The following is a 16,814-nucleotide window of genomic DNA, read 5'->3' as shown; positions in this document are numbered from 1 at the left end:
TCACCTTCAGTGATTGTACTTAGTCGGATCTGAAGAGATGCGCGAGCTATTTGAGCCGGCAATTTATATTGCATCCTCCGGTCAATAGATCCAAACGTCGTGCCAGCAGACGGCTGCACAAACTGCCGAACAACAGTGCGCCATTTACTTTCTCCAGCAATGAAGTTCAGGGGGCCATCAACCACATGAAACCATCCAAAGCCATTGGCCCTGACGGATGTGCTGATGCTGAAAAACCGTGGTCCATTGGGAGCAGAATACCTCACCAAGGTCTTCAATTTGTCTATGGCCACTGCCATAAGTGGAAATTAGGGAGTCCTATCGTCCGATAACTCTCCTTTCCCCAGCAGTAAATACTCTTGAAGCCCTTCTACTCCCACTCTTCGCCAAACACCTGACCCCAGCCTCGCACTAGCATGGTTTCCGAAGAGTGCATAGCACCACAACGGCACTCACCGTCATTAACACCCAGGTAAACCGCGGACTAAACCAAAACCGCCCCTGCGAGAGGACTGTCCTAGCAGCGTTGGATTTGGAAAAGGCTCTCGACACTCCCGAAAGGGCTGAAGAGGTGGATCGCGAACTACCGGAGTCGTCGTCATTCGTCGGTGTTATTTCGAGACCAAACATCCAAACAGAGGAAAATAATATAAAGCAAGGAGTTCCGCAAGGTGGTGTCCTTTCACTCTTGCGTTTCAATTTTTATATCTCCAAACTCCCCCAGCCACAAGAGGGAGTCTCCCTGGTATCCTACGCCGACGACTGTACGATAATGGCGTCGGGCAATGACATTGATGGCCTATGCTCCAAGGTAAACGACTACCTCGCCAGCCTTTCTCGCTTCTTCACTGCGAGGAATTTACAACTCTCCCCCACTAAATCCAGGGCGACCCTTATCACCACCTGGACAAAGGAGGTCAAGCTACAACTCAACTTTCACGTCGCTGATACACAAATTCCAACGGTTAACAATCCCAAAATATTGGGAGTTACCTTTGACAGCTTGCTCTCCTTCTCAGCGCATACAACCGCTATTGCAACTAAAGTACAGAATCGCAACAAGGTCCTCAAGTTGCTTGCCGACAGCACTTGGGGCAAAGACAAGGAAATGTTGCTGTCGACTTTTAAAGCAATTGGCCGACCGATTCTAAATTATGCTGCGCCTGTCTGGTCGCCTGGAATTAGTGATTCGCAGACCGCGATAAGATAAAGACCGCGACAGGATGTCTTATGATGTCACCGATACAACACCTGCACGACGAGGTCCACATGATGCCCGTGAGGGAGCATAACAAACTGCTCAGCAAGCAGTTTCTGCTAGGGTGTTACAGCAGGCCTCACCCATGTAGACACCTGGACACCATTCATCGGGAGACCATTACAACCTTCTTAAACTCCCGACCCCCGAATGCCGTTATCGGAGTCCAACCACCACCAATCGTAGACGAGGAGCTCCAACATCACCGACATACTTAACATATGTCCAGCATGTGTAGGTACCCCGCACGACACCAACCACCTTATGACATGCCCCCTCAAACCCACTCATCTAACACCCCTCTCCCTCTGGACCCAACCTGTCGAAACAGCTAGTTTCCTGGGCCTGCCGTGAGTGCTGGCATCATTACTGAGAAAAGAACGTATAGTTACATAAGTATGTATGTGTATTCCACAAAATGCTTATTTATTTGCTACAAAGTGATAAAACTAGAATTCAAATATTTTCAATAAGTGTTTTTACGGTTTCAACATGACTCCCTAAGATACAAAACAGGTTCAATTAGGCTCATACATTTGAATGAAGCGAACTCCATTCTTCCAGTCCTTATTTGACAATTTTAAGTCGCGGGCCAGATCGTTAAGATCCTAACAATCAGAACCATTTGTTGAATCAAAAATATAATTTTCAATTTCACTTGAAATCGAAAGTAGCTGTCACACCAATTTTGTGGAAAGAAGAAAATAATTTCAGTTTTATAATGAGGGCATGTAGTGAAGTAATAATTTGCATATATTATATAATTCGTGTTTTAGAAGCCGTTGATCGGTATAGGAAGAAAATAGTGTGACATATGAAGATGTTATTTACTCACTTAAACACATACATACGTAAGAGCAGTCCTACAAATATGAGAAAAATTTATGGCTTTATATTTACTGTTTTCCTGAGTACGAGGTAGTATTGTAAGTTAAGGCCTTCCGTAGTTCCGCGAAATTGTGACAGGGTGTTCTAAGGGCAAACGTATCTTATTCTTAGATTTGGTTCAAGTTCCTTTTTATAAGCATCGCTGTCATTAGAAGAGAAAGTGCTCGGTAAGTGGCAGTTAAGTATCGGCGAAAGAAGTCATCATCCCCAATTCATTTTCCACAATTTTAGCGCGACCAGAACCACCTCCATCACTATTGCCACCCTCACGTAACCTACACCAATGCTACCTCCGTCACCATAATGATTGTCGTCAACGAAGCCGCTGTCACGAATACAAACACAAGTGTGTATAGCACATATTAATTCCCACTACCGTAATTTGCCCACTGCTGTTGTGCGTTCGTCGCCTTTGTTAAATTACCCACCCCTTTTTATGTACACATCTTTTGTCTATAAAGTGGTATCTTTTTGCGCAAAAATCCTTCTTCATCATTTGTTTCGCACTGGGGAATGGAATAATGTGTAGCATTGGATATCACGGGCCGAAAAATTCCTTCCTGCCCTGAACACTTCGTTTACTTCGACTCACTACAGCTCAACGCACACGGATAAAATAACGGTCGTGTCATCGAGTAAACGCAGAACCTCTATCTTTTGCGCGTAATTTGAGATTTGTCACTGCTCGATATTTAAAATGGTTTGAGTTTTGAACACGAGTCCTCTTCATTGTAGTACGCTCGTTTAAATAAAAATATAAATGAATGCATGCAAACTTTATGCATGTGGATGAATACGTGCAAAGTACGTATGTGTTGTTTTACTTCGACAAGACGTTCACACATCAAAATCATACATACATATATTATATGTACATGTGCAAATCCACTCACAAATGTATGCATGTACATACTTATATAAGTATGTATATGTAACTGTAGGTTTATGAAATATTTCTTGCTTAGGTAGCGTTGCATTATTATATAGACCAACGAAATTCTGAATGGACATCCTGGACATACATATGTTGCTACAATATCCAGAACGTAATTGTGCCAAAGTTCTGCGGGTCTCTCGGGTTAGCTGAAACTCTTCATCTGCAATAGGAGGTGGAACTCCGATTACGGCATTCAGAGGTCTAGCCAATTGCTTTCAATGTCGCCAGCAACATTTCTTTATCTTTACCCCAAGTACTGCCGGCTTGCTCTTTGAGGACGTTTTTGCGGTTTTGCACTTTAGTAGCAGTTGCGGTCGTGTGCTTGGAAAAGGAAAGCAAATTATCGAAGGTAAACCCCAAAATTTTGGGGTTGTGTACTGTCGGTATTTGTGTGTCATCTACTTGGACCTTAAACCTTCAAGAGTCTTCACTACTGGGGAAAGGAGAGTTATCGGACGAAAGGATTTTCTTTGGTTAGCGAGTTTCCCAGGGTTCAGTAGTGGGAAGAATTATGAGAGTGGCCCTAGACAGGTTGTATACCCTTGTGAGGAATCCTACTCCCAATGGACCACGGTTTTTCAGTATCAGCATATTAAGTCCGTCAGGGCCAATGGCTTTGGAAGCTTTAGCTTTGTTGTTGGCGACCTGAACCTCAACATTGGACAAAGTAAATGGCGCACTGTTGTTCGGCAGTTTGTGCAGCCGTCTGCTGGCACAATGTTTGGATCTGTTGACCGGAGGATGCAATATAAATTGCCGGCTAAAATAGCTCGCGCATGTCTTCGGATCCGACTAAGTACAATCACCGAAGGTGATATCCACCTTATCGTAGTGCTTCGTCGTGCTCGGCAGGGATCTTACGGTTGACCAGAGATTGCAAATTTTCAGATCTTCTTTTCATTTGTTCCGCTTATGTTGGGTGACCAAATCCCCAAAGGTGCCGAATCCCCAAATTGAGATTCCTTATTCGATCCCCCGGGATTGGCCTGACGTATGTGGTCACGCTCGTTTACATAATACTAATACGTGTGCTTCAGCTGGGAAATTGGGAGGCATGTCCCGGATCTTTCCTGCGGATATGAAGCGAGCCCCAGCAGGTGTGAGTACCATGCGGAATGTGCGTTCGCATAGGCGCAGATCAAACAATTAGCTTAAACAGATCGCAAATAAGTTTTAAAATATATGATCAATGTTAGTTTTCATTACGGAAATACTCCTTTGTTTCTTCAAATGCTATATTGACAGTGATAGCTATTTTCCGATATGGTATGAAATGATCTACAGTAGAAAAAGATTTTCCTTCAGAAGATTTTTAGAAAGATGCTTCAATTGCGATTGGTGCATTATCTCGACAGATGGCGTACACTTTATAAGCGGGGGTCTTGTTTTTCAGTATCTAAAACAAACCCAAAACTAAATTTTTCATAAAAAATTGTGAACTATGCATATTAAACGGTAATAAACAAACTTAATGTAGTTGATGTAAAATTATGACAATTTGGAAGTTTTAGCAATCGAAATCAAGCAGTTAAATATATGATCCAATGTTATCTGGAGCTAGTATTGTTTGGTTTTGCTTTGCATACAAATCAGTGATACTAAAAATTAATATATTTTACCTTGATTCATGTTTTCATATTGATTAAGCTGGTAAGTCTAATCAGCTGATTTCGAAGTAACAAAATACTTACAAATTGAGCGAGGAACAAGAAGAAATTTGTATTTGTAATTAAAGACTCTTAACAATGAATAAATTTAATAATGAGAATAAATATAATATAAGAAATTTAGCTTAAGAAAGCTCGTATGCGTAAAGCTCCGCATAGACTGTGGAGTGAACAGAATCCGAAAGATTTAGCGAATTTTTTTCGGGGCAACAGGCAGTTTGAAAAACTTATTGCCCAAATATATACGTAGGAAGTTTTTAAAGTATATTAGATCCGAAAAGGAGTAGATATTGATGTGATACAAGATTAAAAATTTTCGACACAGCTTCAAGAAAACAAATGCACGTCAAAATTCGACGCACAATAAAACCATCTAGAAGTACCATACATATGTATGAAAAGTACTTTTATGCTTCTGTATTTGTAATTTAAAATGAGCAAAAATGTGTTTTATTGATTAGAACACATTTTCGGGTACAGAGTTAGAAATGGAAGAAAAAATAGAAATGGACCAACTATAGCTGCAAAAAAATAGCTTTTGAAACATTTAGTTCTTTTGTATGAATTAAGTGGATAATTTTCCGTCCTTTGTAGTTTCAATGAAGATATAGGGGAAATAAACGGTCCGCCATGGCAGCGCCCCATCCCATGGTAAGGCCACCGTTACAACCTGAGGCGGCCTGATGTCAGGAGGGCTCCGTTAAGAGACAGCCTAATTTTATCCCCCGGCTGCCAAACCCAGCCAATAGGGACGGGTCGAGTTACACCTTGGGTTGAGGGAGTTTTTTAACGAAGTTTACGTCTTCGACCTGTGTGGTTCGCGGGAGACCTACTCTCCTACCTTCCATGTCTGGGAGTTGTTCCCCTATCCACCACCTGGGAACGCTCCCTATATAACAGGTTCCCCCAAGGGAGGCGGAAGCTTATTCAAAGGAGATAGTTGATTTGGCTAGTCTTATTTCTGTTCATTCAACGTAGCCAATGCTCTCTGCCATCCCATTAGTGTCTTTGCATTAATTTTACGTTACGTTTACGTACGCCACATTATTAATTCGCTTTGTAATTTTTAGCACAGTTCCTCCATCTCCTACTCCAAATAAAGTATCCCTTTCCGAATATATACATATTTTCACTAGAACCCAAAGGAGTAAGAGAAATTTTCAATTGCAAGTCCGCCGGAAATTTTGAGTGAAAGGATTTATTTGGCCATCCCTCCTTTTTAGGGCTTATGATTTTCCGGGAGAAGCTTCCAGTACCTAAATTAAGAGTGTTCGGGTCATGGTCCTCTGTACACCTGGGAAAATGAGCAGTCATTAGTATGCCCGTTTGGTGTCTGGATGTAATTTTAAAATCTGGTTTTTCGATAACATTTCCCATAATTGATTTCCTTCAGCGTTTTCTTCAATGTTTCCGCGGAAGTCTTTCCAGGATTCTCCGTAAAGGAAATATAGATTTCATTAGAGCTGGGATCCATGTAAACATGCTATTTGAAAGAGCATTTGAGACCAGGGTTGCATATAGCTAATTAGAAGTAAATATAGAATAGATTTTTTTGTTTTTGCTGTAATGTGTCACTACGAGACTAAGAGCTAATTAACTTTATGAGCAGAACAAATATTGGATTTTCAGTCTGCAAAGAAATGAGCAAGAGAAATATGCAAACAAATGTTGGAATATTACATCTGGAGCTTATGTGTTAGATTGCTAAGTTTTTTGAAAGAATTATAGAATGTGGTGTCACAAATTGATAATTTTAGAAAGAAATGGTGAGTACTCCAAATGTGATAATATGCTTCTGTCTCTAAGCCTCTATAAGTAGCACCTGCAGATATGAAAAATTATACAAATCAAATCCATGGTAAGTGACTTCAATACACTTGGTCAACTTATTATTAAAACTGGTGTAATAAAACTCTGATAGGTAGTTAGATAGGCCAAAGTTGGATTATTGTAACTCCTATATTTATAAAATAAATGATTTAAATTCCCAACATATAAAGATCTGGTTCCAGAAAAGAAAACACAAAAATTTGTTCTAGATAGTTTTTGATCGAACTCTTGAAGTGTTTGGTGAAGAACTCGTGAAGCGATTGGTTTTAATATCTGGCAACTTTCGACAAACTTTTCTTGTGATATCTCCATCAACAACAGCTGCTGAGCTTAATGTTTACCGCAAAATATGTGAAAACTAACTCCAAAAAAGAATATGCGCGTATACCTATGCACATACGAACAAAATTATTCACACAACCACAAATTTTTCATTTGATAAGCTGTATCTAAAACAAAAAAAATTAACGTAATTAAAAATACAAAAATTTATTGTTTATTTAAAATTAACATAAACTTAACAAAACTTTACTCCATGAATGAAAAATTATCAAAAATCACAGAATTCTTCATATCTTTATGGGACAAAATTATTCACACAATTCAATTTCACAAATAAAATATTAAGTTCGACGAAATTTTAATATTTAGTAGGCAAATTTCGCAATTCCTGTTGGAGTACCTCCTTTAGTTGGGTTTCGCTGGTTATGCCAGTTTTAGCGACATTCCTACCGAGTTCAACCCACAATTTTTCGATGTGATTCAAGTCTGTAGACTGTGGTAGTATTGGAAGAATGTGAGTCGCATGATGTATGATTCTACGCATATCGTGGGCAGTATGGTTAAGATCATTATCTTGTTGAAAATAAAAGTCATTTCCAAACCGCAGTTTCTGTGCACTGTCACGCAAGTTTTCTTTTAAAATATTAAGGTAAAGTGATTTATCCATAATACCATCAATAAATGCAAGATTACCGAAGTCTGTTGTTGACATACATCCCCACAGCCTTGTGTGAATAACTTTGATCCTTGAAAATATGAGGGATGGTATGATTTTCGTTAATATTTTATTTATGGAGTAAAGTTTTATTAAATTTATGTTAGGTTTAAATAAACAATATATTTGTGTATTTTTCTTAGAATAATATTTTTAGTTACATTAGTTTTTTCTCCAGATAGAGTTTCTTGAATCTAAAATTAGTTTCTGTGAGATTAAGTTTATCCGTGTTTGTATATGCATCGGCAACAGAATTTGCCGAACAGCTGTTGAAGATTGGTGAAGTTAAAGTAATAGTTGATGCTACCACAAAATGTACTTCATTTTCTTTCAACTTGTGTATCGTTTGACCTTTCATCGAACAATTCATTCGAAAAATTTTTCCGCAAAATAAATGGATTTGTGCACGTGCTGTAGTATTTTGGCGGCACCGAACACCGCTAATGCAATCTAGTATGTAATTCAGGCGATCCTGTTACCTGCAAATCGATACATAACGGCATTGATGCGGATGAAATTGTAAATCAACGAGTCTTTAAATTCATGGTATGCCACCGCATGGATTGTCACTTAAGGTCGGCGTGACAATTATTCTCTTGCGGAACACTAATTCACCTCGATTGTGTAATGGAATATGACTCGCTGTGAAGAAATTGATGCTGAATGTCATCGAGGCGACTACATACTATATTTTGAATGGGAAATCGGCATGCCATTCGATTTCAAATGAGTGCAGTTCCTCGCTCATCTTGTATCTCTATAACCATTAGCATGGCTCAAGGTTAATCACTTTCAGTGTGCGGATTAATTGCAGTTATGGCCAATTATATATTAGATGTTCACGAGTATTGCAACTAAAAAATGTATTTACTTTTGCTGAAAGCGTACAAACAAAAAAAAGGTCCACAAAGCACTTAAATAATAATCTGGCTGAACTGGCAGCATGAATCCATCCTTTTTTTCATCTGACTTTTCACCTAAGAAATAATTCTAAAACCTGAAGTATTGAATTCTTTTACCCTACGGTATGGCCGAAAAAATCAGAAATTAATGCATAAAAACATGTCGCCCATTTGCTGCAGGAGAAAAACGGATTCATAGTTTTCTATATACCATATATACAGCATCAGGAAGAGCTATTGTGTATGTTTGCTTACTTACCTATTATAAAAACATTTTTTTCGGACTAGCAATTATTTGAATAAGTTTCGCAAAAATGCAAATTTAAACTTCGGGTATACCTAGATTTAGTCGTATGTATGCACAAATGCCATACTTTTCACCGCTTATTATGAGAATTTTGTTTGATTTCTTATAGGTTATGGAAATTCTTGATATACTTCGTTTGCACCTAGTTTTTTTAATCCTTCACTTGTTGTAACGTAGGTTTTAATTTGGTCAGTAGTGTATTGGGCCTGTAGTTCATTTCGAAACGTTTTCGTTTATTTTCATTGTCGGTGTATGTGAGGACTTCCTAAACAAGTTTTATGTTCTAAGGATAAATATCACATTGACAAACACAGCAAACAAAATTAGAAGAAGGACATCCGTTTTGTACGAAAGAACAGTTAAAGGAAAGAAGGGACGATTAAAGTTTTATGTTGTCGTGAACACATACATACATACTCGTGCGTGTGGATATTTTTTCTTCAAGGGCATTAAGAAAATAAAAATCGCTCAGCAGGACATCGACTTAACACACCCTACTGTGCACAGTGACTCCACAATTTGAATTCATACCGTGTCAGTAAATTTGGCACTGATTAGTAAGCATTTGCAATTTCCACGGAAAGGAATTAGTTTCGGGTGATCCAGAGCCCTGTGTTGCACTACATATTCACTAGCGAACATGAACAATGGATGCATTTGTGTATTTTCTGCGAGTATGTTCCCAGTAGGGAGGATACGAGTTTAAAATGGATCCTCGAAGATTTTCTTGTGCTGTTGTATTTCCATATCAGCGTAAACCTACCCAGTAGCAAAAAAAAAATTGGTAAATTAACACAGCGAAGTCTTAGGAAGCTTAGAGCTGAACAACTCGCATACCTACGTATATGAGTCGATCAATGGGCGATCAATGAAAGCATTATCCACCGTACGAATTAATACAGATATTTTTTGTAATTTTATACTTTTTATTTAAAAATCCATTTTAAAGCCCGTTTTTAAGTTACCAGTTCAGTTTTACCAGTTGATGAATAATTTGATGATGTTAAGTTACTTAAACACTTACCTACGTCTTTTCTTCTATCATCTGACTTGTTGCTTCTTCATACGGAATGAAAAAGCAAAAACGATCACAGGAGTAACGGTTTTTGGAATAACCTGAAATTAACAAAAACAAAGAATATTCCGATTTTTAAATAAAATTTCCATGTTTTTTGACTAGCAACGTATTCCAACTCTCTACTTTTTTCAGTAGTGAATTTTTTCCTAGCGGGTAGCTACATTTATGTATACTACTAAACCTAAGTATTGTATATGTATGTGCTTGAAACTATATGCACATTCATACATTGCTTATACTATATGCACTCATTCCTGGCGTTTTCTTCACATACATTTTTTGGGCAGCTCTGAAAATGTTATGTTTATTTACCGTTCTGCTTCGTTCGATTCTTCCTCAATAACTCAGCGTCCGAGCATAAAGATTTAGGTTAATTTTTTCATCGTCCGATTAATATTGGTTTTTACCGGTAATAACATAACCGAATGATGTATTGAAATGACAATTTCATTTTCTCCAAGTTCTGGTTAGCTGATCGTTGGGAATGTTAATAAAATAAGTTTTAATCAAAACCCATTTTGAATACCCGAATATCCCATTAATGTATATAATGTGTTTGAGCAAGTGAATTCGGACCCAACGTTTATCCAGCGCATCATAACAGGTGATGAGACGTGGGCATATGAGTTTGACATGCAAATCAATCAACAGGCGACTGAAAGGCGTTACCCACATGAGCCGAAACCCAAAGCACCACGTCAAAGTCGGTCAAAAGTAAAAGTCATGCTACTCGTTTTCTTTGATCATCATGGAGTTGTGCACCTGGAACTCGTTTCAAATGGTTCTACGGTAAATAAAGAATATTATTTGGAAGATATGCCACGTTCGAGAGAGAATGTGCGTAGGAAACGGCCTAATTTCTGAAAAGAAAACTCATGGATCTTGCACCATGACAGCGCATCGACTCACAAGGCTGATATTGTGAACACTTTTTTGACCAAAAACTCGAACAACCACCGTATTCCCCGCATTTAGCCCCTGTGACTGTTTTCTTTTCCCAAAACTTAAATTGCCAATCCCCGGACGCCGCTTTGAGTCGATAGAGGCCATTAACGAGAATTCGCTGAAGGAGCAAAAGAAGATCTCTTCAAACGTGTTTAAAAGGTGTTTTGATGACGGGACTAATCAGAATGTTTGTGCGTTTTTGATCTCGTTGACCTCTGAAAAGCTCTCTCTTAAATGTCGAGATAATGATGGAAATCGCCGAGCTCCACAGTCATATAAGCATCGGTTTGATTGTACAGAGTTAAAAAGAAACCAATTGGAACCACTTAAATAAGGCTGAATATATGTATTAAAAAAGAAACTTGTGGGTCACCCATGCAATTTAACGCAAAAAAGTCTCTTGGGCGGAATTTCCAACTGTGAATCGCAACAAGAGGACTGGTGGTGATGGAAAATGTATTATTTACTAATATTATGAGTTGACATTTATAAAAACATATATAATATGAACTTGTTTTGTTACAGTTAGCTTGACTAAAAACTACATTTTATAAATTAATAAACAGTGTTAGCCATCTACCGATTGCCACAAATGTTATCGGAAATGTCGTCACAACTCTCATCGCAGATGTCACAAACTTCAGCGGCGCTGTCGTCGCAGATAAATTACGCAGCTACAAAAACGAGATACATGACTTATATACCCAAGTTGGAAGCAGCGAACACACATTCATATGTACATATAACGTCGCAATTGGCGATTGAGGCTCAAGTAGATGCAGTGAAAACTCGCATCTGTGAACTACAACTAAATCATCCGAATATGTTAACCAGTCTCAAGAGTTCCACCGCCGAAGTACTGCAGACTTCTGGAACTGCCCGTCGTGGTACCTATGACAGTCTGATGGTAGAGAGAATCGTTACGGAAGTGACCACAGGTAACAAATGTTCCAAATGAAACTGACAAATCGCTGTCAAAGGACAAATGAGACCTTGCAGGAATATGCGACAGAGATCAATCATTTAGCGCATTTGGTGTATGTGAAGTAAACTGCAGACTATGTTGAAAAGTTGAAGTGACAGACATTTATAAAACGTATACGAGATTCCGATACGAAATGTGCAGCCTACTGAACACCGAAAGAGACGTTTGTGGAAACACTAACACGTTGCACTGACACCGGGAACAGCAGCTTTCCTGAGCAAACCATTAAAAAAGTCCGTTTTACTACGATTAAGGAAACCGTAAAATAGTATTTTCTTCAATTTGCATAGATTTTGGGACAGATTAAGTGTGGGTCATAGCAGCTGCTGAAAAGGCGGTAAATATAATGGTGGGAAGAACACTGGTAGAAACCAGGGAAAATTCGCGGTTTCCATTAAGGGTGATAAATGATTTCAAGTCGCCAGATATTCTAGATAAAGGAGCTGCGATTGGAAAATTCCGTGCTGTAGAATCCATTGTAAACTGCAATAGATCTCAACTGGGAAGATTCCAGGAAGCAAGAAGAAAAACTGCCGGCTTTATAAGGACTTGGTTGCAAAACAGGGTGGATAGATTACACTCTCGACACTTTATCCGATGCGAAATGGTTTTGACTTAAAAGTGGTTATTGACAGGTGGAAATTGAGGATTGTGATCATGAGAAGGCAGCTATTAGCATAGAACATGGGTTGTGCCAGATTTCTGTGACGACATTCGGATTATAAAAAATTGGTCGCAAACTATAGCAGAGTCTTTGAAAAGCCGAATATGAATTACTGCGTGACCGGACGGGCTGTGGTACCGGTACAAATACTTGTGCTGCAAAGTTCAATCATTGTTCCAAAGCCGAGAAGCATAAGGAGTTTACCGCTTTTATAGCAGCCTGACTATCTGTGAAGATACCTATTGCTGATGCGAAAGGCTGTAAGAAAGCGCCAAAGAAATTGTGACAAACACATTCAAATGTTCCTGCTAGAATATGGCTCAGCCGTTCATGAAACTATGATACTACGAGAACCATATGTGAAAACGATTTAAAGCTTGGCGAAGGTAGTCATGGGGAAATACTGCAGGATGACATGGATGAATCACACCATCATGTGAAGCAACATACCTAGTTAATGAGTAATAGGATGAAGGATCGATCACAGAACGGTCAACTGTGAACTCTGAAGGTGACTTAGTACTTCCTTATAATTCAACAGAACCGCAAGCACCCTGAGAAGGTCCATAAGATGATTAAAGGCTAACGAATTAGACACATTCGCAAAACGTCCTGCAACAAAACCGAACGAATGAGGTATTAAAAAAGGCATGAATACACGAGGACAGAACAGAAGATGACGACGACGAAGCGCAAGTTATTCAGTCTTAAGTTGAACGTCTAAACGTACAAAGAGAAATAAAGTGATTTAGCATTGCAATTAAATGAAGCAAGCAAGTTGTGTTGCCAATAGTTTATAAGTCTTATTTATCAATTCGCTAATTGAATACGGAGGAATTATAGAGAGGCGTTTAATTTGGAGAAAAATGTAGCAGTATATTTTAATCAAACTTGGTAAACATGTTGCTCTTTGACCAAGGTAGTTTAGGCGTGATTTTCGTTCAATCTCAATAATATGTATGTAGGTCGAATTCATGTGAGCTGAAGAGCAATGTGCGTACCGAGTTACGGAGAATTTTATGTATGTATGTATATACTAGCTGTACCCGGCGCGTGTTGCTACGCGAACAACTAAAATAAATATTCGTTTCCTCTGTGCCAAAATACAGAGTCATACTAATTTTTATGAGTGGCGAGTGGCATAAATGAGCATATTCTACAAACCTTCTCCGTGGAAAAATACATATATGTATACAATTATATACCAAATTTTATTATAATCGGTCCAGTAGTTTTTGAGTTCATCGATGACATACAGACAAACATTCATTTTTATATAATATAAAGGCTGTCAAAAAAGTCTTGCGGTATTTTTATTGAATTTTCAATTGTTCATAAAATTGGTTATAATAATGCGATTTAAGTCAAATATGCGCCGTTTTGTTCGATGACGAGTTCCCAACGAGATGCCAACTTCATAATGCCCCTCTTATAGAAGCTCGCTTCCCTATTGTCAAAAAACTCGGAGAGCCAATTTTCACAGGACTCTCTTGTGGACAACTTCCGACTACCAAGCTCGTTCGCCATGGACAGAAATAGGTGGTAATCACTTGGTGCGAGATCCGGACTATACGGTGGATGCAAAAGAACCTCCCATCCGAGCTCCCGGATCTTCTGGCGCGTCACCAAAGATGTGTGTGGCCTGGCGTTGTCCTGATGGAAGACAATTCGGCCTCTGTTGATCAAAGATGGCCTCTTCTGCATGAGTGCTGCATTCAAGCGGTCCAGTTGTTGGCAGTACAGGTCCGAATTGAGCGTTTGGCCATAGGGGAGCAGCTCATAGTGGATGATTCCCTGCCAATCCCACCAAACAAACAGAAGAACCTTCCTGGCCGTCAATCCAGGCTTGGCCACCGTCTGGGCAGCTTCACCGCTTTTCGACCACGACCGTTTGCGCTTCACGTTGTCGTAAGTGACGCACTTTTCATCGCCAGTCACCATCCGCTTCAAAAACGGGTCGATTTTGTTGCGATTCAGAAGCGATTCGCATGCATCCATACGGGCAAAAATGTTTTCTTGCGTCAAGTCGTGTGGCACCCATGCATCGAGCTTCTTTTTGAATCCAAGCTTCTTCAAATGGTTTATAACGGTTTGATGACTCATGCCCAGCTCTTGGCCGATGCTACGGCTGCTACTATGCCGGTCTCTTTCGATCAATTCAGCGATTTTATCGCAATTTTTGTCGACAGGCCTTCCGGACCGTGGCGCATCTTCGATCACCTCTGCACCAGAACGAAAACCTTGAAACCATCGTTGTGCGGTGGAAATGGAAACTGTATCGGGTCCATAAACTGCACAAATTTTATTGGCAAAATGAGATGCATTTTTACCTTTGTAGTAGTACTGTAAAATATGCCGTATTTTCTCTTTATTTTGCTCCATGTTTGCGACGCTATAACTCACGAACGACTAAAAGCAAACAACAATTAATCAAACACGTGAATTAGCACGTGAAAAGAGCTTTCCAAAAACCTCTAGCGTGAACCGATGCGACGAATACAACTAGAACTACCCGCTTGCAAAGACAAGCTTGCGGAAATACCGCAAGACTTTTTTGACAACCTATATAAGAGGATGTACATACATATGTACATATGTGCTTACCCAAATGCACCGCCCATTTCATAAAATTTTATTATTTTACTATAATTTTACGTCATATCTATTTTTCGCTTATTTACATATTTCTGTTAAATATGAGAATCACGTTTCTCTCGTTTTCTAAAATTTACTCAACCGTTATGTAAACAATAAAATTATAATATATTGAATGTCTCAAATTAGTAAGAGATAACGTTTGATTGTTCAGAGCGAAAACCGTGTGTACCTATAAAGCATGGAACGAAATTTTATGCCTCTACAAAGTGGTATCAAACAAATAAATAATTTTGAAACAAATAAATCGAATGTTTTCTTTTAATGACATTTACATTTATAGGAGTCAGGCGGAAGAATATTCCTGAAATAGCTGCGCATCATTTAGTTAAACACCTTTGAAAAGTCTCGAGCCTCACTCCTCGGGGAAGAATCGAGCTTTTACTGGGAGCTGCATGCTTCAGCTGCCTTAAGCTGCAATCCAACTGTACATTTTCAATAAGATAATCTTTAAGCAGGTTGCTTAGTGCAGTCCTCGGGCCTAGTTAAAAGAAATAATAATCTACTAGCGCAAAATTGCTTAAAACAATAATCCTCGTAAAATAAAGGTTGATCCAATACAAATTACGTAAGCTTCCCTCATACATACACGGGATACATGTTTGCATTTATTTGTTTACACACACCTACCTTAATTTCATATGCGTTATCATTGAATAATAATAAATTAAGAGCTAAGTATTTATGTACTACATACACCAGTATAAAACTGACCTACGACAACACAATTTCAGTTGAGATTTTTACCTACTGCTAAATACTTATGTAAGTACATATGTATGTATGAATACATACATGCATATTACCTCTGAATGAGTGGTATAAAAGTTGTCATTTGTAATCAACGACGTTGTTTGATTGCTTTATATACATATGTACATGTAATGCGATTGCCACAACATTTATGGTTCCGTGCTTATGTACAAGTTTCGTATAAATATTTATGATCAAAGGTGCAGACGGATATAAATTTATACACATAAAATAAAAATAGCCACTGTATGAAGAAAGAAGGAAAAAGGAAACACAAAAACTTTCAATGCCAGACAAATAAAAATATTACTTTCTGTTAAAGTTATTTACTCCATGTAAATGTGGTCACATTAATAGAGCTTATGTATCAAATTATCCAACAAGTGGGAGCGGGGTAAGCAAATCATATGCGAAAGCAACAGATAAACGTATAATAAATTTGTATGTGTAGCCACATAAGTACTTTGAATCTACATATATATTTTGATATGAGTTTAAGTACATATCAACATATTGGTACCACTTTATGTGTGTCAGCAGTAACAGGCACAAGAGATGGAAAATGAGCAATCAAAATTGCACTACATATACACATATATGTAAGTTTGTATGTTTGTATGGGAAGGATCTAGTAAAAAGCTAATATTACAGCTGATACTTTTGGATGGAATATAAAAACAAGCATAAAAGTTTATGTTTTTTACATGATTTTTTACTCCAGCCAAGAGCCCTATCGTCATCATCACCTACATAGAGTTCTAAAGTATACATACATATATATGTACGCCTTTACCTCACCCAATACTCATTCTCCTATATTCGCTTACTAGTATTGCCGCCAAGTTAGTTCAATGCATTGTATATATGCCAATCCGTATATTGTGAGCAAATATGTAGGAATATAGATGCGGACACTTGTGCACTAACGTTCATACATTTCTACGCTTA

The 16,814-nt window shown here is 38.5% G+C and overlaps 1 protein-coding gene across 1 annotated transcript in view; it reads left to right on the top strand.

Moving 5' to 3' along the window:
- LOC129235428 (coiled-coil domain-containing protein lobo) overlaps positions 1-16,814 on the top strand; it is a 143,521-nt gene that overhangs the window by 42,101 nt on the left and 84,606 nt on the right. The window contains exon 3 of the mRNA XM_054869265.1: positions 11,376-11,716. Coding sequence (XP_054725240.1) covers positions 11,376-11,716 — 341 coding nt within the window. The remainder of the gene's footprint in view (positions 1-11,375; positions 11,717-16,814) is intronic.

This window comes from Anastrepha obliqua, chromosome 1 (assembly GCF_027943255.1).
Source record: "Anastrepha obliqua isolate idAnaObli1 chromosome 1, idAnaObli1_1.0, whole genome shotgun sequence".
In the NCBI taxonomy this organism is placed as follows: domain Eukaryota; kingdom Metazoa; phylum Arthropoda; class Insecta; order Diptera; family Tephritidae; genus Anastrepha; species Anastrepha obliqua.
This window is presented reverse-complemented; position numbering and strand designations above follow the sequence as displayed.